This window comes from Poecilia reticulata, linkage group LG23 (assembly GCF_000633615.1).
Source record: "Poecilia reticulata strain Guanapo linkage group LG23, Guppy_female_1.0+MT, whole genome shotgun sequence".
In the NCBI taxonomy this organism is placed as follows: domain Eukaryota; kingdom Metazoa; phylum Chordata; class Actinopteri; order Cyprinodontiformes; family Poeciliidae; genus Poecilia; species Poecilia reticulata.
In genome coordinates, this window is record NC_024353.1 from 15,028,134 (window position 1) to 15,053,095 (window position 24,962).

At 38.0% G+C, this 24,962-nt stretch overlaps 3 protein-coding genes across 7 annotated transcripts in view; 1 reads left to right on the plus strand and 2 right to left on the minus strand.

The window, feature by feature from the left end:
- The window catches only part of LOC103459643 (NXPE family member 3-like), a 9,617-nt gene extending 3,623 nt beyond the window's left edge, over positions 1-5,994 (minus strand). The window contains exons 1-3 of the mRNA XM_017302760.1: positions 5,938-5,994; positions 2,799-2,951; positions 1,632-2,093 (exon numbers count right to left, since the gene is read on the minus strand). Coding sequence (XP_017158249.1) covers positions 1,632-2,093; positions 2,799-2,951; positions 5,938-5,955 — 633 coding nt within the window. The 5' untranslated portion in view covers positions 5,956-5,994. The remainder of the gene's footprint in view (positions 1-1,631; positions 2,094-2,798; positions 2,952-5,937) is intronic.
- Positions 5,995-7,752: 1,758 nt separating this feature from the next.
- The window catches only part of LOC103459640 (anoctamin-4), a 70,165-nt gene continuing 52,955 nt past the window's right edge, over positions 7,753-24,962 (plus strand). The window contains exons 1-2 of one of the 2 annotated variants that reach the window (XM_017302754.1): positions 7,753-7,758; positions 22,160-22,234. Coding sequence is in view for 1 of the 2 variants with exons in the window: in XM_008401391.2 (XP_008399613.1) it covers positions 18,557-18,797; positions 22,160-22,234 (316 nt within the window). In the remaining variant the exon portion in view is untranslated. Of the gene's footprint in view, positions 7,759-18,326; positions 18,798-22,159; positions 22,235-24,962 lie in introns of those variants that run through there. The other variant, XM_008401391.2, reaches the window with a different exon arrangement.
- LOC103459641 (NXPE family member 3-like) overlaps positions 9,801-24,962 on the minus strand; it is a 20,905-nt gene continuing 5,743 nt past the window's right edge. Inside the window, exons 1-9 of one of the 4 annotated variants that reach the window (XM_008401395.2) lie at positions 24,322-24,523; positions 15,538-15,613; positions 14,480-14,651; positions 13,497-13,898; positions 12,312-12,604; positions 11,111-11,163; positions 10,900-10,932; positions 10,553-10,777; positions 9,801-10,473 (exon numbers count right to left, since the gene is read on the minus strand). In XM_008401395.2, coding sequence (XP_008399617.1) covers positions 9,917-10,473; positions 10,553-10,777; positions 10,900-10,932; positions 11,111-11,163; positions 12,312-12,604; positions 13,497-13,898; positions 14,480-14,611 — 1,695 coding nt within the window. In that variant the 5' untranslated portion in view covers positions 14,612-14,651; positions 15,538-15,613; positions 24,322-24,523 and the 3' untranslated portion in view covers positions 9,801-9,916. Of the gene's footprint in view, positions 10,474-10,552; positions 10,778-10,899; positions 10,933-11,110; positions 11,164-12,311; positions 12,605-13,496; positions 13,899-14,479; positions 14,652-15,537; positions 15,614-15,907; positions 16,902-17,960; positions 18,124-24,321; positions 24,524-24,962 lie in introns of those variants that run through there. The other 3 variants (XM_017302755.1, XM_008401393.2, XM_008401394.1) reach the window with 3 other exon arrangements.

The following is a 24,962-nucleotide window of genomic DNA, read 5'->3' on the forward strand; positions in this document are numbered from 1 at the left end:
ATAAACAATGATAAATTACAAAATTGTGAGATATACAATCAAAGCTAACGAACATCTCCATATAGAGCATAACACTATGCATATGTAAGATATTTTATTAGTAATTTCTTTCTGCAGGTCTATTTTGTTATAGGACAGTTTTGCAATATTCAAACCCGCAATTTAGCAAGATATGTAAATCAGAGCTGGACCACCAGACATATTTTGTCTTTACAGAATTACACTATTAAAAATATAAACAAGGGCACAATGCAACCTTTTAGTGACTGTAATCTATAAAAAAGAAGAGCTGCCTGTTTGCTGCAGTGGAGATGAACATGGTCCAATTCAGGACAGCAGAGCTGCACCAAACTTTAATGTGGAACTGCAGAAAAACAAAAGCAAAAATTGAATTTTTAATGCATGCCACCATGAGAAAAGCCTACTGAGTTTTCACAATACAACAAAATATTTCTGATGTGTGCAAATAAATGTTTGTTTGGTAAAAATAAGTTAATTTAAAAAAGTCTTTTAAACAAAACTTTTTTTTAAAGGAATTCCAAAAGTTTTGATTACAATTTTATTTTACTTAACTGAGGTTAGTTTTTTTTCCCATTGAATAATTAGGAAACAAATTTTACTTCATACTCTGCAAACCAGACCCTAAACTTAAAGTCTGGATTGATTTTTTTCTTCTTCATTAATGACACTTTTATTACATACATTATATCTATCATGGTAATTCAGGGTGAGTTATTTTTAATTCTAAATGAATATCCTTTTTGGACTTTTATTTAAGTGTTATTTTCCTTCAAGGTACATTTACTTAACGCTGGAATAAATGAAATGTACATTATGCAGCAAAGGAAATTAGATGATCGGACATATATCCATTATGGAGATGATCGGTTTTGGACGGGCGATGTGCCCCTTATTGCACAATAAATACTAAAGAATGACTGATATCATTAACGATACAGGGAAAAAGCTTTTTAGTTATCTAGCTTTGCTAGCAACGTCGTTAGCTAGCAGCAACGACTGAATCTATCAGTCTAACGACTAACGACTGAATCTAGACCCTGAATCTATCAGGGTCATCAACAACAGCCTAATGTCTGTATGATAAAAATACTGAATCGATAGATAAGAACAGTTTCTCCTCACCTGGCTGTCTCCTCCCGCTCAGTAGTTCTTCAGAGAAAGGCAGACACAGAGGCCTGTCAGTGTCTGTTGTATTTCATTACCTCTCTGCTAAAACCGCGACTCCGAGCTGAAGCAGAAACTGCGTCATGCGTCACGGGCAAAAGGTCAAAGGTAACAAGGTGACCCGGCTTATTATGTTGTACAAAAAAGAAACAAAAAAGCAAAGAATTTTAGCACATGTTTTTATGTGTCAGAAGAGGGCTTAGGAAATAATAATAAAACAAAAATAAAAAAAATTGACCAAAAGGGCACTTTGGGGCAAGGAGCAAAAAGGGCAGGTGCTCAAGCACCCCCAGCCCCCCCTTCTGCACGTGCCTGGTCAAACCACTGAATGCCACATAAACATGAGATTATCTGTTTCCTCTTGTCACAAATCATAAAAAAGGTTCATTTAGTTGAGAGTTAGGATTCGTTACTGGCTCGCTTGTCAATAAATGTTTTAGTCTCACCTCAACATGCGCACTTCCTTCCCAGAGTAGAGAGAACACAGCAGTGTAAGAGCCATTGTGATGATCCAACACTCGCCCTGCAACGCCTGCAAAAAGAGTCGGGTTGTGCAGCCGAGCRAGCAGAACATCTCCCCCTGATGACTTGGGGCGGCCGTGGAAGTCGGTGATTTGTATCAGAACCTCCAGCTGATCCCCTACTCGCCAACTTCCACCACCATTTCTTGGCAGAATGGTGAAGGTGCTGTGAGCCGGACCACTGGTGTCATTCAGAGAGAAGTTGGATGGTAGAGAAGGTGTTTCAGGCCAGGCGATGGACTCCTTCAGCTGTTCTACCTCCAGAGCGTCCTCTGGTAACACAGAGTGGTAGGAGCAGACGCTGGCTGGCTGAGGAGGCTCAGTGGGACGTTTTAATGTTGTGGTGTTTGGTGTCRGAGCCTGAGTGGTGGGGACGTTCATCTTTAACTAGAGAAAAGTTTAGAAATCAATCAAATGACACACAAATACAGTTTCATACAAAATATTGATTTGCTTTTAGGATACTGGTCAGTTAATTCTACAGCAGCAACAACTTTTATTAATATCCTGTGTGAACAGTTAGCTGCTAGTGTCTTAGCCACCTTGTGGGAAATATCTGCTGGATCATTATTTTGTAGCCCCTTACGTCATAATTATGTATATATTTTTTATCAGTTTAATTGAATATATATATTTTCTGCCCTGTGACAGACTGTCCAGGGTGAACCCTGCCTCTCCCCCGGAACGTTAGCTGGAGATGGGCACCGGCAACCCTCCTGACCCCACTAAGGGACAAGGGTGCACAGAAAATGGATGGATAGATGGATATACATTTTCTGAGAAACAAATTTTAAACCAAATTTATCAAGAGTAATGAAGAAAACACTTGACTTGTGTGATTCACTTTTTGAGTAGTTGCCAGAATTTTATTATAAAAATACAGTAAAATCCATATTTATACAGTAAAATTGCTGCCTGTATTTTACTGTAAATTAAAAGCATTTGTAACTGTGTATATTCAGAGATGATGGTTTTGTTGGCTACATCTTTACTTGTTTATACAAATTTTTCATTGTGTGAAAAGTTGTATTTTTATCAGCCTAACATCCTTATGCAGATGGAGTAAATAGTTTAAAGGTGACAAATGCTCACCTCTGATAATCGATGAGTTATGTGATCAGTGATGTTTTCACTGTAAAACATAAGCCATAAAACAAGGGAAGCCAAGAACAGGAAGATCCAACTGTACTTCAGAGGAAAACGTTTTCTGGACGTCTGGCCTTCCATGATAAGTGACGACTTGCCCTGCGTTAAAATACAAAATATAAAGAAACACTTATGTTTCTGATTGTCAAGTCTGAATTTTTTTATTAAATGACTGGTTTGTCTTTCTTTTATTCATGATTTGAGAATAAATGAGATATGCTGTTTTGGCATTATATTTACCTTTATCCTTTTGTTTGCTAGTATGAAGTTATATTTGGTTTAAATACCAAAACAACTGTTTGAAACAAGTTTAATGTCAGTGAAAAATTTTAAAATGTTTATTTCATTTAGTTTTTGTTTTATCTATTTTAACCACAAAGGGAGATGCATTTTCAGTAGATGAAAGGTAGAGGGGTGGGTGGGATTTATACTTATTTATATATTTATATTACATCAAAGTTCAGATAAAATCAAAAGTGATGTTTTTTCATGTCAACTTCTGTGCTATTTATGAGCTAATTAGGAAGCGAGACAAAACTCTTACAAATCTATAATTTACATAATCCTCAGTTTATCCTTAATTATATATCTGAAAGACTAAAAGATTCCATTTTATGCCGTTTTATATGATAAATATAGTAACTGACAGTTTAAAGTGGATTACTGTGGATATGCCGTATCGTCTTGTTTACGGTAATACCGGCAGAATTTTTTAACACCGCCGAAAAAAAAATTGCAATATGATGAGGTAATTTAATTGAGTCTGACCCGCACGAAGCAGTGTACTAATGCTATTAAAACAAAAAAGTAGCTGGTCAACTGCTAAACAGTCTTCACTTGACTGAATTTCACAGAATTAGCCGATCTCTACGAGAGGGGAAGGATATAGCTTGCAGTAGTTTCTGCAGTGGTTTGACTGCTGCAGCTTCCGTACCCGCTGTTCCGTGGCTCAGATTCGACTAATGATTTTTAAGACTTTGCGTAAATTTTGGGAGCTATTTATTTATTTCTGCTAATGGATCTATATAGAAATGGTTTTAAATGTAATATGATAGGCAGGGTCTGTACGCAAGACAAGTTTCCTTTGGGACAATAAAGTTTGTCTTATCTTATTTTATGAGCATTAGAAATAAAATGCTTTCATTGTTCACGGTGATAGCAAGAATCATAATCAAATGTGGTTTAACATGACATCTTCGGAAATAAATATAATTTTTTTCTATTATTTTGATAATCTCATCCTAAATATTTAACCCTCTTCATTGTTTATTGCATCTTCCTTGCATTTTGCTACTAATAAGGACATTCAACGTTGACTGTTTTTTTATATTTAGCTAACAAAACTTTTCTAGAGAACATAGTTTGTCAGAAATGATGAATACTGTAAACATTTTGCCAATGAAAAGTGTAGTTATACAGTGAACTTGATTTAACTTCGGTAGAAACGGGGGTGTTGACAAAGCAACATATCTCGAACGTGCAAGACAACGTCTACGTAGCGCTCGTGCGACAGCTTTGGAAGCTGCTTTGTTTTTTGCTATTGTAACGGCACCGAGAGCTGAATGTATGCTGCCTCATATTGCTGGGTTCGTTTCGTCTACATGTAACTGGCGCAACGTCACTGTAAAATAAAAGCCGCCTCACATTTATGAAAGTTTTTTTTTTTTCTTCTTTTTTCTTTTGGGGGGTTTTCACCAGTAACGGAGATAATAAATACGGGTTTATAGATGACGCATTGAACTGGGCACGAGGCAGATAGCGTGCACTAATCCCACCATCCGAACCTCGCGCGAGCTCCGGGTTTTTTGCATCTCGGCGCGGATCGCGCGCGCCACCTTTCACTCAATCCGGACAATCTGGAACATTCTCTTCGACCAGCTTCAGGTGTGTATGAATCCTCTGTGAGACCGCAGTTTAAGAAAATGCCGGCGTCAAATTTAAAAGCCACACAGTTTACTCTTCTCATGCAAGATTAATGCGAAGCGCAAATATGATTTAATTTACAGTCGTGTTTTATAAGTTCTGAGCGCGCAGTGAAACTGTGAGTGTATTATAATTTTCTTTAGGAATAAAATGGTAAATTAGCTTACCCAATGCGTGTCTGACACACGCTTGGCTCTGTGCCTGACCTTGTAACTTCATAAAAAATAATAAGGATTACCACCGAACAAAACTTAATCCAAAATATAATCCAAGATAAACACAAGATATGTGTTTTCTACAAAAATAATATTTATTTAAGCAAGCCAGTTCTTATCATTGTCCGTTTTAGGTCATAAAAAACCCTTTAAATGTGACCAGGGCTGATTTGTATGAGGCCTTAAATAGAATATAATTTAGCTGCCGTTTCCTCTACAACATGGCGTTAGATCTCTCTTTCAATAAATCCAGAAAAATAAAATGCTGTCAGTCAGGTTGCAAACTGTCCCATCAGAATACTGTATTAGAGTTGTAATTTAAGTTGTAAAAATGTGAATACAATGAAAGTTTTTTTTTTTAAAAAAAACGCTGTTTGAAATTGTCATAATTAAAACCATGTTGTTGTTCACACAACCCCTCACTGGTGTCCAGTAGACATACTGGAAGTGAAACATCACACGCACAAACACATGATTATGGCCGTATAATAGSCATATAAACTCCACTTAATTCTCTAAAAGTACGTGGAGTTTATATGCACACAGTATGACACATGTCATACTGTGTGCACTATGACATAAACTTCAAATGCACATATTTATTCACTAAAGTGAATAAATCAGAATGTTATTCTGCATGCATTTTCACCCACAAACACATTTGAAAATATTTCTTCTTGTATTCTCATTGTACCCAATATGTCAATATTTAAATATGTCAGTATTTGAAAGTAATGAGTTTTAGAGATATTTTGTGCTGATGCTACAACTTTTTGTTTTGTGCTTAAAAAAAAAATTTAAATGCAACCTTTGCTACAAGCTGAAAAATGTAACTAGGCAAATTTTGAAAACTTTAAATTTTAGATGATTGACGTCGTGGATTAAAAAAGCAGAAGAAAACAATCAGCTCAAATTAATAATTTTTCTCATCTTTTTTTTGGGTTTACCTTTGTATTTTTCTCCATCGTCGTCCTCACTTTGTCAAATCCGCAGAGCTGTGTGGAGCTGGAAGTGAAACACAGTGTGTGTGTGTGTGTGTGTGTGTGTGTGTGTGTGTGTGTGTGTGTGTGTGTGTGTGTGTGTGTGTGTGTGTGTGTGTGTGTGTGTGTGTGTGTGTGTGTGTGTGTGTGTGTGTGTGTGTGTGTGTGCGCGCGTGTGTGTTTTCCTGCCTTTCTCTTCTCACAGGGTGTAACCAGGAAAGGACCTGAGCTATAAAAATCCCCCTGGACTTTGACTCAACTGGGCCAACAACAAAAATGTATCAGCAATCGCTTGTCACCAGTGTTACACTACTTTAATTATGACTCCACACCATTCAAATTAAGCGACACATGTTACCCATTATACTTTTAGAGAAGTTGTCTTTTTCTGAGGGTGGTAAGAAAAAAAAAAGACTTGTTTCTGCTGTAAGATTAAGCCGGCGTGGTCTAAGCTCAGACAAATTGATGGAGTGGACTTCAAAAATATTTCTATGTTTCATTTTACAATAATAGGGGGAGTATTATGCAAAATCAAAAAAAAAAACAACCTGGGGTTGTTGCCTTTATTCTTTAATGCGTATTTGAGGAATCCTTTAATCGCCTCCCTGATCCACGTTAAGTTTGGACAACACGCCCGGGAGCGTATACCGGCTGAGCAGAACAAACGAAAGATGGCGGGTGAGGCAGGACGTCAGCACATAGTTTCAAATGCTAACAGGACTTTGATTTTTTGAAACTTTAGATAAAGGTTTGGAAGACGTGAAGCTGTTTGGCGTATTTTTTTATTTTTTATTGCAATACTATTTGCGGAAATCTTAACATTGTGTTACTATGAAGACATTTTAAAGCACACTGGAAATGGCAGAAAATCACTGTGTGTCGCCTTTGTTAAAAGAAGCCTTGAACCTTTTCCACGTTTTCAGTATGGTTACGGTTATACAATAACCACACATTATGCAAATGGAGGGTAGCTTTTGGAAGAGCACTGAGCTTTTCGGTTTTACAAAAACAAATCTCGTTAACATAAAGCTCAGTCTCTTCCATTATGAGGTGGAACATTACCTGCTGCCAAAGTTCAATAGCCTATGGCATAAACTGAGTTTAACGTGTTTGATTATGGCTGGTCTGGATAAAATAAAAGGGAAAAGGAGCAATTAAAGGGTGTAACATGGCCGTTAACAGATTTTGCTTAAGTTATACTGTTTAAATGCACATTTAAAATGAAATTGCTTCGGTAGCCTACCTTATTTTCGGTAGCCTACCTTATTGCATGCATTTATGGTAGGCTTACATTCATGCCTACCTAGAATAGGAATGATTTTCAGGTGTGTACTTGGTGAATACACCTGAAAACAACAGGTATCCAGGCGTAAGCAGTGCCTTGGTTTATAACAATGTTTCTCAATTCCATGCCTTACATGTTTTAGTTGTTTTCCTTCTGCCAATCAAACACAACAACAAAGGAGAGTGAATACTGACACCCTTGTTGATTTCATCACCCAGGACAAAGGGCAGATTCTACATTTTGAGTTTAAAAACTAATTTTGGCCAGAAAATCATGAATGACTTAAGTGATTTTTTTGTTAGTTTTTTTTCACCCAATATTTCTGCATTACTTTGTATCCATTTACAGGCGGCCATCGCTGGAAATGTTTCGTCTCCTTGGGCAGCGTCAAAGGACCGGGGTCGACATCTTCATTGAAGACGATGAGCAGCTGGAGTCCTGACAGAGCTGGTTGAAGTTCAGACGTTACAGGGGAACTTGTTATGGATGTCCTTCTGCCAGAAGTAAATCATAATACCTTTTTTGACATTATATCGTTACTATTGTCTGAATCATTGCAAGTCTACAACCATGATTCTTCATTTGGAGTATAAAATGGTAAGTGGACTGAACTTGTATAGTGTTTTTCCAATCATTTTGACCACAGCACTTTACACTAGAGTCATATTCACCCATTCACACACCGATTGGTAGGCAATTTGGGGTTAAATGCCTTGCCCAGGGGCACATTGACATGTGGTCGGAGGAAGCTGGAATCAAACCTACAACCTTCCGATTGCAAGACGACTCCTCTACCCCAATGTCCAAATAAAGAATGTCCTTTTGATTTCATGACCCATGCAACAGTATCGCTGCTGTGTACATAGTATCACTTGAAAGAGCCACAGAAATATAAGTCTGGAGTGCAATTGTACATATGTTTTCTTCCCTTGATATTCTACTAGTTTTGTGTCACTGATAGGACATGCCGGTCTATGAAGAAACTCGTTACCGTGTTGTGTGTCGGAGCAGCAGCAATTCTTGATCTCCAGTTTGATTTTCCGCATACTTCTGTGTTGCCCAAAGGTCAGCTATTATGAATTTATCCTCAGGATTTGTTTTTTGTTTAGTTTACCTGATCAACCCACTCCATTTTATTGTTCCACCTATTTTTTTTGGTTGGGGCAGCAATTAATCATCAAACCTCATAAAATGGAATTTTTATTGAACGTAAACTATTACGATGTCATGGGAAAATATTGACTTCTTTTTCACACTGGCACGCCTCACATCATACTGCAAAGATCTGTCATAGATCAAACACTGTGACTCACTTTTTATAAGGCACAATGTAGCCAAAACTGAAAGGGAATTTAAGTGGCTTTCAGTTTGGCATGGTTGTTGATGGCCTTGCTGATAACAAGCGGCCTGGTTCAGGGTTACAGAAAGGCAGCGGTAGCTCAAATAACCGCTGGTTACTAACAAGATAAGCAGAATACCATCTTCTCGTGATCAGTAGCAGGGAGACTTAATCAAATATATGTGACTGCATCTGTAAGCCGTTGCTAAACTCCCTAGCAACCAAAACAAGCACAGAGTAGTAAGGTTCTTTTTTTATTTCTCTTTCCATTTCTTTTATTCCCAGGTGTTTTATGTAATCATCTCTCTCCGGTGTCATTGTCTGCACAACAGCTGCACTTGTAATCTGCAAGGTTGGATAATAAACCAATATGTTTCCTTATTGTGGAAGGAAACTTGCTGGCGTCTCCTGGACTTGTTTGATTTGTTGATAATAATGATAAATTTCTGTATAGGCAAATATACTTGTAATTGAAACTATCAAATCTTTATAAAATTGAAAGAGCCATTTGTGTTTAAGGGGTGTAGTTTTCTAGTGGTAAAAAAACTGCCCTCATGGCGTCTTAGGGTTGCGTAGGAGTGCAGGAGGAGATGTCACGGGGGCGGAGGAATGTCCTGTCAGACCATCAGTTCCCACACACACACAAAAACCTCGTAACAGCACCCGTGGGGTCGGTGAGAACCCATTTCTAAGACCGTGAGAAGGTTAATCTAGTCCATTAACTTTATTGTGAATAAGTGAACTGTGCTCTCGATTGATAAAAGGCTAGTTACTGAAATTCAAGAAACGTTTCTGGCCCAATAATAGCATAGTGTACATGTACAACATTTCGAGCTGAAGATTAGGAATTTTACACATTTTCTGACCTAAATTCATACCAATTTATTCAGTCACAATGACATTTGTCCTTGTCAAAAATAACAGTTGTGTGATTGTTACACCCCCCCAAAAAACTTGATTCAAATCATAAAATGTCTTATATTAATGTGGCATTTGTACCCATAATGAGTGCCTGTAAATTTATGAGCAAAACTGCAAATACTGTGAAGTTTCTAGAATTTTATATTCAACCCTTTAACTTATTGCCTCAGCGTCAATAACTTAAGTGAAATTAAATGTAGAAATTCAAAAGATTTCTGATGGTTATGGACATTTTAATTACCATTACTTCAGTGTAACCTCAATTTAAAATAAAATTGATAATAATGACTTCAGTTAGATTTTATTAGTCCGCTTGGAAAATGTATTATTATAAAACTGTTATCTGTTCACAGACAATGTTCACCACAGAAGACAATAGAAAACACATTCAAGAAAGTTCTTTATAAATTCTCTGTTTTGGGGCATATGTAAGATAAAACAACATCTATCATGTTCTCAACTATGGGAGGTTGTGGGTGGAGGCTGTGTGGCAGGTGGTGGGCTACAGACATCTCCCAGGCGTCCACTAGTTTGACTTTCATTCTTTTGAATATTGCCCTGAGGATCTTATCACGCTGTAGCGAAAACCAGTCGCTGTTGGTCAATGTCTCGTATAGCGTCAACGCTTTGGGGTTCGCGGTCCGGATGATGATAAGAGTATCTGGAGACCTGCTCAACAGCCGCATAACCGCTTTCCGAATGTTCAGCAGACGTCGGATGTAGACCTCAATGGGGAAAGTGCTGAAGTGAGACCAGATGCCAATAACTACAACTGTATTGGTTCCCCCAACCACGCGGTCCAGGTCATTGGCAATATAATGTAGATGACTGACAGGGACGACGCGAAAACGGATAGGAGGGCCATGACTGTGGAACGTCAATAAAATGTTGTTTGCATAATCCAAAGCCAGGAACGGTCCGGTTTGGTTGGAACTCCGCAGGTCAAACTCCTTGAGATCTATGGCAAAGAGAACAGAGGAGGCAGCAAAGTGAACCAGTTTAAACCCTAATGTCAGACATTTGTAATGGACACATACCTGGTAGCGAATGGTTTAAATATTCAAACCACTGTCTAATGGTGGAGTCTCCATACAGGTGGACTGCTTTGTTTTTCAGACACTGGCTGATTGCTGTGATGGAGTGAAACTGGTGAACGGTGGTGCCATCTAGTGGCCGCCAAGCACCTTGGTAGTAATAACCAGAGGGGGTAAACTGCATAGTTTTTTTTGCTACACCAGGAAAGTCCCCAGGAAAGTTGAAACCTAAATAAGTAGAATGAAAAAAATAAAAAAAGAATAATTATAAACATAATTACAAAAATTCTACATGATGTCAAATTGTCAGAAGACTAGATGTTTGCAAGCATTACTTTTTATAACTTTACCTGATCTGTAAAAGAAATCAAATTGACTCAGAACTGGAAGAAGAAGAAAGAATTAGAAGTAGATAGATTGATTAATTTTTGGCTGTAGATTAATACTCATTATAAACAATCTGCAGACAGTCGAGTTCACCTACATTTTGTCCTCATGCCCCATGCCTGTCATGTATTCAGCAGTACTGACATTATAAAGGCAGCAGTAAAAATGTTATACCTTGGATGTGTGCAGGTCCTGAAGCTGGAATGGAGACCTTCAAGTTGACACCACTAACACAAAGATGAAAAACATATCCCACATTCAGCGAAATAGACAAAAACTATTTGTTTAACTTTAGAAAAGTCAAGCAAATGTTTTCTAAAGGTGTTTTTTGTATGAGTCAGACCGAACTAGACAGCAGTTGCCCAAATTGGGAAAACTGTCCTGGGACATTAAGACTATTGGGTTTCATTTGTGTTTGATCACTTCCTGTTATTTATGCTTGTGTTAAGACATATTATTATTAATGAATCTTACTGTGTGTAGATTCATTAATACTATTTTAAAGGTCTTCTTTTAAAGGGTATCTGTTTATTCTTTGGTTTCAGTTTTACTCATTTATTCTTGCTTTCTGTTTCTTGTAGTTTTGAATATAAAGCTTATTTGTCAGGTGTTTTCCTTTGGTGCCAAAACCTCTGACTCCCTGTTTGTTCCCTACTGTGTTTATCCATCATCCATCATTTGTCTCTGCCCGTTTGCCTTCACTCATAGCTGCATCCTGTTTCCAATCAGCCATCTGTCTCAGTAATCAAACTCCTCTGTATTTGAGCTCCCTGGAGTTTCATTGTTGTTTGTGTGTAATTAACGCACTTATAAAGATACGAAGTTGGCCGGGAGAATTTTATTCATTTATTTATATTAAACAAGGGTATTGAAAATAGGGTGAGGTAAATAAATAATCACAATTTTGCTGTGTAGAAATGCGCGCGGCACCGTCTCCTACCACTTCTTTTTTGTGGTTTGTGCCAGTGCCAACATCAGATTTTTTTATAAAGTGACTCACATCACTTTTAGGCGCGTCCAGGAACCCCCCCCCCCAAAAAAACACTTTTTTTTGTCTCAAGTTCGAAATTGCAGTGTCTTCATTAAGCAAATTTATCTTCAAAATGTCAATTATAATGGAAATGCACCTTTTGTCTTTAAAATCATGTACTATGATAACGTCAATTTGTGAGCTCATCGCAGTTCTCTTAATAGAGCTTGTAATCAGTTGTGTCTCTGGTATGTTGAGTCATGAAGAACATGACTCAACATACATCAAATAGCATGAAAATAATAACAATGAAATAAAAAAAGCAAAATACATTTCTACGTTTTGTAATTTATGTTTGTGTGTGCATATCTGGAGGGGTATATATAAATGTAACAATTTTCTTACCTTTGAAAGAGCTCTTCCTCCATTGGCCTGAGATAAACTCTGAATCCTCCTTTGGAGTGGGTGATCCTGGCATCACATCTCAAATTCTTTGGCTTGTAGCAGAACCAGGGCTCGCCTGTGCTGGGATCAGTGTAGTTGCACAGCCTCCGACTTGAATTGAGGCATATGTTGCAGGTTGTGGTTTTATACACTGAACCCAAACGGAAAAAACTGCGGAAATAGATTCTGTCGGGTTGCTCTCGGGTCAGTTTTTCCAGCACGGCGATTCCCTCACTAGGGTGGACCAAAGTCACCTTGTAGAAATGAGAAGAAGAAACATTACCGAAAGCTTTAAGGATTATTTATCAGATAAACGACACAAATTGATTCAATTCCAGAATACTTAAAAATGTCCAGACATTAAAGTACAGTTCAACACAATGTCATACAGAGAATGCAGCAAGTTTTCAATGTGATTTTTCAAATTTGACATAAAAAAATAGCTTGTAGAGTGTTTTAAAACCCTGCCTAGCACAAATGCTATTTACTTTAATAGCTGCTTTGGAGGATTAAAAGACTACATGAAAGCACATTTCCTAGTTTTAAGCTATTCCTGTTTTAACAGTAGCACAACATAAGTTTTTTTGTTGAAAAATCTGCTGTGTCCAAAAAAACTAGATTTTAACCATTTTTAAGCTCTATATTATATGCTATGCTATTTAGTTTTTCCTCCAATTATCAGTAGTAATTTAGGAGATAACTCTATACTTCCATAATAAAAAAATAAAACACGCTGTGTGCATCTAAACGTGAGGAAATTAATTAGATTTTTTTGTAACATTAACTCCAATCAAGTCTGTGAAGCTTCTGGGTCTCCCTTTGTGAAGAGTCAACCTTTTTGGGGGGTTGGGGGGAGCGGGGAAGACGAAGGGAGCGCAATTTACTTAGACGGTTTGGACTTGTTTAGAGAGGAGTCAGTGATTATATGGGTAGACGGATGCTGAGGTTGGAGCCACAGGGCAGGAAGACCAAAGGGACATTTATGGATGTAGCAAAAGAGGACATGAAGTTAGTTGGTGAGAGACGGGACTACATGGAGACAGATGAATCACATTTCCCTGTAGGGAAACGGTGAAAGAGAAGTCTTCCTACATTACTGAAAAGAATTTGTGTCAATGGAGGGTTTACCATACAACTTAGTCTCACCTCAACCTGTGCGCTTCCTTCCCATAGTAAAGGGAACACAGCAGTGTAGGTACCATTGCGATGATCAAAAACTCGCCCCGCCACACCTGCGTTAAGAGTAGGGTTGTGCAGCCGAGCAAGCAGGAAGTCTCCGCCGGACGTTTTGGGGCGACCATAGAAGTCGGACACTTTTATCAAAACCTCCAGCTGGTCCCCTACAAACCAACTTCCCCGTTTGTGTGGGAGAATGGTGAAGGTACTCTGAGCAGGATCACTGGTGTCATTCAAGAAGAGGTGACGGGGCAAAGAAAGCGTTTCGGGCCAGGCGATTGAGTGTTTCAGAAAATGTGCCACTTGAGCCTCCTTAGGTGATAGTGAATGGAAGGAGCAGCTGGTTTTAGCAACACGGGTGGTGGATTTTCCCTGAAAAATAAAACAGTAATACAAATTAGCTGGCATAGCCACACAGATTTAACGTGCATCTGTTACGGAGTGAAAGCTTCTTCAAACAAGATGGAGGCTCGTATGTCTTTTACTGAACCTTTCTGTTCAGTTTTTATTGAAAAAAAAAAAAGCGACAGCTGATAACGGCAACAGCTGTTCGTGACCTAGCAACCAAAAGTCAACAAAAGCAAGACAGTGACAAAACAGAACCAAAACCTTAAGCATTCTTCAAAATAAAAAAACTTCCTCTATTCAAATAAATCATGTCTCGCACTTATCAGTCATCAGTCACTTATGCAAATATACTGAACAACATATAAGTGTAAAAAGTCACAACAGCATCAGTTATTTGTTTTGGGGTATGGAGATTTCTGTTGCTAGGTCATTTACAGACATGCGTTTCTACACCCAAGCATCTGTATCCATGCCTTTAATCACCATGTGCAATTCAAAGCTTTGTTAGCAGAGATACAGGGAGTAGTTTTCAAGCTGGATACACCTTCATAGTACGTACACCTAATCTCTACAAGTCAAATCCATCATAAGACTCACACACTCACCTTGGTTACATCACGTGTTCTTAAATAATTGTCTCCGTACATCAGCAGAATTACGACATTCAAAGTCAAGAGGAGGTAGATAACTCTGAACTTCAGGCAGCAAATGGCTCTCCATGCTTGTGGTCTCATCATCACTGATGTCTTTGTTCGATCCCAGGCTAAAATGTAAAAGCTGGAAAAAAAAAAGCAAATGTGTTATTTGGAATTATTTTCACGTTTGTTTTTTTTTGTTTTTTCAATTTGATTCTGTTTCATAATTTTTAAAAAAAAATCTGTTTTGTTTTATGTTGAAAACAAGTCAAATGTAGATTTCTCCAAAGACTCTTTCTCAGCACATTTTCTTTCTCTGCTGTTGTTATCACATTACTTTTTTTATTATTTCACATTTTGGGTAAAAATCGTACATTTTATATAATAGAGCCGACTTCAAGCACAACATTTTGTGATTTTTCTTATTTTCCTTAGATGTGTTGAGTTTGACCTCTAGCCAATTAGTGTCCAGACAATTTAAGTTATCTATTAAATTAGTCTGAGATCAGCATCAGAAATGGGAGTCTCCTCTATTATTTACGGAGACCAGCAGAGGGCACTGTAGATACTTTCAAAAGAATGTCTTTGCATCTGACATTTTCCAAACTGGAGGGTTGCAAATGGCAAGTGGATGAAAAATCTTGCATCACTGCAAGTTATGATTTCACAAAGTTCCTCAGCGACGACGGTTCACTGTTTTTCATGTAGGGCTCAGTTATTACCTGGGTTATTCTTTTCAAAACCCCAACCTGTTTGGTGGCAGGTTAGGTTTGTGCAAGAATATTGATACACACAACAGAACATCTCATCCTAGGCGCAAAAGCTCTACATGAAAAAACATGTTTTTTTTCCATTGAGCAAATTTATTTCGTAGTTTCAATTTGCACATTTTTTTTGGTCAGCTATGGATGCTAGGAGGTTACAAAAGACCTCATTAGGCCTCACTACTTTGGTTAGGGGAATGATGTAGCTAAAGTTTTTTTTTGTTTTTTTACATTGCATTCAAATAAGAGAAATCAAGTTCTTACCTGAAGGTGGTGAAGTTCTGTGTCAGGAAGAGGTCACAACTCTTTTCTGGACAGGAACAAAACCCCAAAGACGTATCTAAAGAGATCAAAGATTTTGTTTCAGGAGCAGCGGTCTTCAAATAGGGACTACACACTTTTTTCTGCTATCAGTGCATGTCATCTGCTGTTAGGATGCGCTTCATGTCCTTCGTCCTGCTGTGCTGGTCTGCCTGCATTCCTTTATACAGCCTTTCAGTTATCTGTCAGGAGGACATCTTTGTTGGTTGACTTGTCTCTGATTGGTGAAGCGAGACTCAAGAATTCCAGCCTGTTCCACTTTAAATTGGCTCAATGGTAAACAATAGTAAAAATAATCACAAGTTTAACTTACGTTCTGACATCATTAATCTGTTGTTGGGACAGAGGGAGTTAGTGACGCTGCTAAATATTCAGTTTCAGTTTCTCTCTGTGCTTAGCATTGCTGTGTGCTTGATGCCTCCTCTCAGCTACAGGAGGGATGAACAACAGGAGGCAAACATTACCTTTATCAGTTATCACGTTCTAGATCTCTCTGCAATATTAGTTCCACTTAAAACAAGCATCTCTGCATTTGTTTTTGATGCACCTTTGATTTTCCTTAGCCACATTCTGACAAAATGAGGTGAGGAGTTTGAGTGCAGTGGGGGCGTGGCCAGAGACAGACTTGTTGGGTTGGGCTTGGAACCCGTTTAGAACTGCTTGCAACTTTTCTATTTGTATTTATAAAATAAGAAGTGAACAGTAAATTGTTGTTCTCAAAGGACCTTTTGTATTTACACATTCTCATTTAAATTCTCCACACTTAGTCCGATCGTGGACGGTGTTGAAGAAAATAACTCCTATTAGAAATTAGAACATTTTCTTAAAAACGAGGGATCATTTGAAGAGTGTCTGCAATACATTACATAAAACGTGGCACCCTTTAAGCATTTATGTTAATTCTGATGACTATTGCTATTAGCTATTGAAAACCAAAAAAAAAAACGCTCAATGGAAACAGAAAAGCATATGAGGCAGATAATCTGTGTAAAAAATCTCCCTATATTCTGCTGTCATGTCAATAAATACACAGTGCCATCAACAACAACCAATCAGAACCAGGAGGAGGGTCTTAGTGCTGTCAATCACTCTCCTGCACGTGCTGCTCACAAGCTCCCTCTTTCTCATTACTACACAGCTGGTTCACCACAGCAGAGCCGGTCATGAATGCTAATGCTAGTAAGCATAGCCACAGATGATGACAGATTAACAGCTGTCCTGTGAAGGTAAATTGTTTTTCCAACATTAGCGCATTTATCAGAGCATACATGGGCATGACTGACAGCACTAAGACCCGCCTCCAGGTTTTGATTGGTTGTTTGTGACCATTGCTTTTGACCGCACTGAGATGGAGGAGGCAGAGGAACTGGATTCCCCCCCGACAGATTATCTTACCTCATACTGTCGCAACATGATGAACGTTTTAACAAATATATTAATAGAAAAATAACAACAAAATTCTTTTGGGAAAAACATTTAAAGCTTAAGGTCCTGTAATTATATGAACTTATTCTAACTGAATGACATAACTGAACATCTATAATCATCTTTTCTTGTAGTTGTTCATCACTACTGAATCAAACAAACAGGAGAAAATAGTTGGAGATCCTTACAATATTATATATGCAGCCTGAAATGATTGAACAGCCAAACACAGCACAGCCAACACCCTGACTTGAGGCTGGACCATGCAGTGCCTCTAAATGTGGAGCATTATAAAGGATGGCTGCAGCTGTTGACTTATTATCCAGCAGATCTGGGTTATTTCCCCTGAGCTGAAGGTTCTTCCTCAAGGTGAAGAGTTTTCCCCAGCAGTGTTCCGTCAGACCTCAAGGCCAGAGATTATACTCTGCTTTCATGGGGGGGGTCTGTCTTTGCTTGTCTTAGTTTGACGTTTGACCTTGGAACTGTGAGAAGAGGGTTGGAACGTTGGCGCCTCATCATGACATAAAAAAATTCAGTTTCTCGTAGGAGGGGAGATTGACATCCTGTTTCTTTTTTATTTATGCCTCAACACTTTAAAGTAGGGATTGTAAATAACTAAAATAATTGTGCAACTTTAAGACATCAATTTTGATTATACAGACGTCAAAGGGAAATTATGGATTAATTATTCTAAGCATTAATTTTTATGAGATTTGTAGTTAATTAGTTTTCAGGTTTTTTTTTTGTTTGTTTGTTTGTTTTTTTTGCAGACTTTCCTCCAAACGCTGTACATCCATGGACATCTTCTTTAAAGCTATTTAAGTTTAGCCAATCTGTTTATAATATGTTGAAATGATCACTTTGTTAGGTTATATAGCCCTTACAAAATGAGCCTGAAAAACTCCTCAATAAACATCTTTTTATGGATGTTTTTGTTTTACCTTTCAGTAACTTCAGAGGTGTCCAAAGTGGGACCTTTGTCTCCTGTGACTGCAACCAAGGAATGATCCAGTCAGCCTGCAAACTTTGTCAATAAATGAATTACGCAGAAAATAATGTAGAAAATTTAGAATCTTGCCGATTTATGAATTTAAAACTCAAAGACAAGAACTCTCAAAGTGAGTGAGCGACTTTGATTTACCCAAAAAACTGGCTTCCCTTTATAATTTAATCATTACTATAGGAACCAAAATCTTTTTTTCTTCTTCAGAAAATAGAGAAATGGTGACCTACAAACTTCTGTGTCGTTTAAGAGTTTCCAATATGATTTCCAACAAACTGGAAACAAATCCCAGTGCGTTCACTGCGACATTACCAGAACTGCGTGAAGCAGCCACGCCTGCGGTCACGCGCAAAGACCAGCATTTCCAGCAGGACACAGAGCGAGCTCAGATGGAAGCCAGGGGGTTGAGCTGAACGCGTGTCCCGCGAGCCGTGCGCGTCGCAGTGAGGAGGAGTTCGAAGCGATAGGCGGTGCGGGAGCGTCGCCTCGCCCGGCGAAGCCGCGCGTAATGTTGTGCGGACTCCGCGGAGGAGGATGCTGGATCATGAAGCGGCGGCCGACATGCGGCTGGTCCAGCAGATCGGCGCGAGCATGAAGATCCAGGGCGGCGGCGGCGGCGGSGGGGGGGAGCACGTCGGTTGCAGCAAGGTCGGAGACGGCCAGGAGGGCCAGGTCGTGTGTTTGCAATGCCAGGATGAGGTGGTGCGGGTCTGCCCGGGCAGCCCGCGCAGTCCCCGCCGCGCCTTCGCCACGCGCCTCTCATCCGGGTCCGCAGGTAAAAAAAAATTTTTTTAAAAAAGGCATCCTGTGCAGCATCCAGACTTTGATATGATGTTTTACAACTATAACTTTCACTGGAAATCAAAAGTAGTGGGACACTTTAGTCCAACTCAGGTTTATACGCAGCTGCTACACATGCACTCTAATGGCCAGAAAAAAAAACAATTATCTCTAGAGTTTGTGTCTCACTGAGCATTTAGCTGTGATGTTCATTCATTATATGATGAATTATGGATGATAGGGTTTCCAGAGTCCACCTGCTGACTTCCAATAGCTTTGGAAATAAATTACCTCTGCAGGTTTATCTGTAAAAGTGGAGTCCAATTTAATTGCTTCAGCTGGGGGAAAAATGAGCCAGTCAGTGATAAAGAAAGTCTCACTGCTGCTGTTCTGTTTGGAGGCAGCTGTTGGTGTAAGATTAGAGAATTGGAACAGGAAGTGATTTTGAAAGGAACTTCGTTTATCTTTGTAATAAGCAGTAACATTGTGGATTACTCTGTCCCAAGCAGAAATGTAAGGAAGCATCTGAAATATTCTGGGGTTTTTAAAGAACAAACTAAGTTGATTTATTTTTCTGGATTATTCCAGGAAACCCATATTGATCAATCTGGCTATGGGTAGATAGCGTCATTATTTTGGATTACTGGTTGAGTGACATTTAGAGTATTTTTGGGCTGTCACAAAGCCATTGGCCATTGTAGATAGAATGAAGGTGTACATTTCCTCCAAAATCAATCAAAATGTTTTGATTGATTTAAGAAATTTATTAGAAATTTTTTGATTTCTGGAAATTTTCTGAGTTTGAAAAGTTTCAAAACTAAATTCCATTTTTTTCTAGAAAATTTCTGATAACGTTTTTTTTTTCTAGCAAATTTTCAAATGTGGAAATTTTCACATTTTTTCTAGAAAATTTCCTAGATTAATCTTAAAATTTTCAAGCTATTTTTCCACACAAATTTTTGACTTTTGAAACTTTAAACTTTCCATGTATTTCTTAAAAAATTCTGACATTGATCTCAAAATGTATGCTTTTTTTCAGCTTTCAGCTTTTGAAACTCAGAAATATATTTTTGTTTTTTTTTAGAAAATTCATGAGATTAATCAAAAACTATGATTGTGCTAACATGCTGTCGTAAAACAAGGAATCCCTATGAATGATGGAAAAACTTTAAAAAAAGCAGCATTCATTTCAAAAACACACATTACATTGTCATTTTGTTTTGATGTTTTGTATTTAACAAAGTTTGGCACCGTTTAGGCAATTACTAATCTCTATAAACTTATTAGTCTTACTTGAGATTCCCACATCATTTCTTCAATTTCCAGAATGAATTCAGCCTTGTTGCCTTTTTAAGGGACCAGCTTTTTGACATGAACGTAGTGAAGACGAATCAGATGGTAGAAATGAAGATGAGGAACTTCAAGAACTCTTGTCAGGACAAACTGACACTGATAAAGATCGACGCATGAATCAGGAAGAGAATCAGGGCAGGGAAGGTGAAGGAAAATATCTCTGCTATGGAATATAAATCATCTGTCTGATTTCTACCCTCTTATTTTTGACCTTATCTTTGTCTGTCCTTGCAGCGTAAAGCCAACATCTGGGTTAAGAGGAATATTCCAGCAGGATTGCGAGTTGGTTTTTCTTGCGCTGAGACAGATTAATGATCACTGCAGTCTCCCCTGATAGCTGGTGTTCCACATTAGGGCTGTAGTTTTTAGTGTGGAGGTCATTTTGTTTGCTGACCATAGGATAAATGAATAATGAATCTGTTTATTCCTGTAAGTCCACAATGAAAAATGAATCATGTTAAATGTTATCCATTAAAATGACTGACATTGTGATTAGGCGTGTACAGGAATTTAAAAGTCCTAGGATGATCCACGATATAGAGTTCAGAGTGAGACGAGGTGAAATTTAAATTTTACTTTTAAAGAAAACTTCAAAGATTAAATGTATGCAGAAAAAATGCCTTTATGTCGCATTTTTACAGATTTTGCCAAAACCTTAAATGGTGTTTTTCTTATTTCCTAAATGTTATCAGATCGCAGCATAGCAACCCCTAGTGACGAGGCAGTGAGCAACGCTGCACCCCGCGCTGACTAACTGCATCTTAACACCTAAAATAATTTTTGGAGTTGAGCTTGGGCTGATAAAAAAATGTTGTTTCTGAAAAAGCAACTGTCTATTTTTCCTTTTATTATTCTTTTAAATTACAAACAGTCCAAAGATATTATTAAAGCACGAAACACTTGTAGTAAAGAACAACTTCTTTTTTTGATTTCTGTCTGAGAGATTTCACTGGTGGCTAAAAAAACAAAAAAAAACAAAAAACAAATGTGAAATATAAGACCGCAAAAAAGTAATATTTGTCAAAAAGTAGCTATACTGTAGAGAAATAAAGAACAGAGAAAAAGCAAGTATATGTGAAATTTAGTGAGCGACTAGAAACTGAAGATTAAATAATCAGCCTGACATCCTGAGCAAAATATATAAGTATTTTAATTAATTTTATTTACTGTTTACTCAGCGCTATCAACTTACAGAAGTTGGTTCATAACAATTAGCTTTAGAAAATGGTGGCAGTTGAACTTGACACCCTCCTTGTGGAGGCTTTGATATATAACACCCCAGTAGGAGCTTCACCCTTAAATATAACGCACCAAAGAGAAATTCTGCATATAATGGTGATGCTACCAAAACATGTCGCTAAACGCTGCACAAATATATAGATGATGAAAAAATATTGCATAAGGATTTGATGCACCAAATCCTTATGCAATGTTTATAAAGAAGCTGGGGCAGCACAGCTACCTTTCGTAGCAAGTTAGAAAGGCAACTTTAGATCAAAAATAGGGGGAAAAAAACATACTTTTTTTTCCACATTGATTTATTATTTTCCTGTGTCTCTCTTTAGTATTTTTGAAGCTATTAAAAGTAGTTTTGATAGCCAACATTCTTTGATCTATTGTCATATTCCTGAGTGCCCTAATCTCTATTCCCCCAACGCCTCCAAGGTTAAGAATTGTTACTCTCAGTGTAGCTTGACATTGTTCAGGGTGCTAACACTGCAGGATTAGAGTTTCATTCTCGTAACCTTGCAGGTTCAGGAATTTTCTCAACTTCCCCCGCTGGAGCAACACAACACCCAGGGGTTGCTTGACATATTTGAAACTGCGAGACAAAAATATTTCCCCTTACCTTTGGACTACAGAAACTTTTAATTGCAAGAGCATTTATTGTAAAAAACCCAATCTATGCTAGCTTTGCGCTGAGAAAATCAATATCTTCTCCTCCCGTCCCCCCCACTGTAAGTTACTTTGGATAACACACTGCCTTATTTATGTGTCTCACAGACCGTGAACCCAGCAGCAGCAGCTACAACGTCTCTTCAGGAACATTTTACAGTTGCGTCAGTCAGATCACCATCGGTAAGTTTGACAGGAACTCAGTTATTGGTTAGAGGAGGGGAAAGAAAATACTTTTAAAGTTTTGCTGTTCATGTGCACAGGCTGGTTTTGCAGTATGGTGGTATTAAGTATTGTGGAGAACACTTTTCAGCCTTCCAAAACCAAAAGGGCTCCACAGCAGCGGCCATCGCTTCACACAAAAGGTCAATTTCAGATAGATTTTCAATAAGACTGAGGTGGTTTTAGCCTAATGGAACACAAGCTGTTATTTCCAGACCTGGCACACACACAGTCTACTGTTATATCTAAAAATCCATTTTGACTAGACAAAACTATATGTGGACTATCCGGAAAGGTAATTTAAGGTATCTGCATTTACATTCTTACTAGCAGGAGTGATAATTTAACATATCTTCAGTTACATTTTGACGAATCAAAATTCACTTCAAGATATCTCAAATGACATCACCAGATCTGCAATTTATGGGTCACGCATCCGTAATTACAATTTATGATATCTCAAATGTGAAAATTACATTTTTAGATATCTGAATTAAGAACTGTGTGGAAGGCCGACATGTGCTATCACTGAGCCGTCCAAACAGCTGCCTTCAGAATTTTAGGTTCCCAGCACAAAATTGTCAGAAAATGTCACAAAGTCGAAAGAGTTCAACGGTGTATCCTATAAGGAAAATGCAAAATTTCATGAACTTGAAGACTGCTTCAGAAATCTGCAATTTCTTTTCATATTAATTCAATTCCGACAAACACAATTCACTTAAAAATAGCTTTGAAACTCTAAAAGGTCTGTCAACCCATTCCCAAGCTGAAAATAATGCATTTTCAAGTCATTATTTGCTTTCAAGACATCTGCCATTTAACTTGTACAAGACTAGTCAAATCTATTTAACTACTGTCTAAAGATATATTTACAATGTCCTGAATTATGGTGTAGTTCAAGATAAATTTAATTAGATTTCTGACTAGTCAGAACAAAAAGCGAGACATCTCTAATGTACTTTGACTCAACGGAGTTTTCCATATAACTCAGTGGTAAAGCTGACGTAATTTATACTAGTCAGTAGTGAAAATGTAATTAGAGATATCTTAATTTATTAATACGTCTACGTCAGTGACGTGCGGTGAGGTTCATAGCTGGTGAGGCACAGACTTAATAATAATCGGATTTACAAATCTAGACCCCTGCATGTTATTATTTACATAAAGAAATTTCGCACATGCGTACAATGCTGGAGGGCAAAAAGACTATTCTTTAACATGTGATGCTTAGCCGCGCCGCAGAATAATTCTGTTATCTCAATCAAACTTATACATGTAGATATTATTAATTTCGTGCTGTGCTTAACAGCAAAGGGAGAAACCGTTAAAGTACAACTCAAAACCACGTCTTTCTCGCTCTCTGTATCAGCCCAGCTTCGGTATGGCTAGATAGCCGTTACTGTCTCTTACTCTGCAGTTGTCTGGGATCATGAGCTCCCCCCAGCGATGAGTCACGAGAACTGCCTGCCTCACCTGGAATCTGTTCTCTGCCGTTTCTGATCGCTCCTCAGCACACGAAACACGTTACACACACAGATGGTGACAATAAAAACACAGTACATTAAATACATAAGCTAAATTATGGAAAATCTGTTCATACATTAAATGTTTTTAACCATTTTATTGGCAACGTACAGACAGGCGGAGCATGGAATAGCAGCCAGCACCGTTGGCGAGAGGTTGTGCAATCCCAGGTGAGGCTCAGCTCGCTGCTGCCAAACCGGCTTCGCTTCTAACTATTTGAATGGGAAAATGCGAAAATTCTGCGATTTTGAAGAAACATAACATCAGATTTGGTTAAATTAAATAAAAAATAGGTACTTTATAGTACAAACCAAAGGGTGAAAATATCTTTATAAATGATTTTATTATTATATATTATTTTTCCATGATGACAGGTGAGGCTCTGCCTCCCCTGACCGCACGTCACTGGTCTACGTCCTCTAGTCATAAACTAATTAAGATATCTGGAATGTAAGTGCGGCGAAACCGATTTTATGTTACGGCGGCCTGCCATACCTGCCCTGATTACGCCTGGACTAACCCACCTGTTTGTAAAGATGGCGGTCTCCTTTCTAACCTGTCCGGGACATAGGAGCAGTAACCCCTCGTACTTTTTTGGCGGTCCTCTGTTCCGGTGGGTAGCTACATCTTTCGTGGGAACGATTTAAAAAAAAGATAAATAAATAAAAATCCAATCGAGTAAAATACATCCGCTCCTGTGCTCCAGACTGTCAACACGGAAGTTCTGGAAGTCAGTGACGTCATCGCTTGTAAGGGTGCTCGTAATATGGCAAGCCGTTTTAACATAAATTCGGTTTTACCGTCCTTACGTTCGAGATATCTCAAATTGTTTTGTGACTAGACGTTTTAGCGATTTAAGATATCTCTAATTATATTTCGACTAGACAAAATAACTTATTACATTCTGACTGGTCGAAATGACGTCAGATTTATTATTGACTTGTATGAAGACTTCAAGATATCTAAAATGAATTACTGACTATCTGAAATACACATTTCAGATATCTACAATTAAATTATGACTAGTCATGACGTAAATTCAAAATATCTCGATTTTGTTTTGACTAGTCATAATTCTAATTAAAGATATCTCTAATGACTCCATAATTCAAGATATCTTAAATGTATTTTTGGATAGGAGAAATGTAGTTTTGACTAGTGAAAA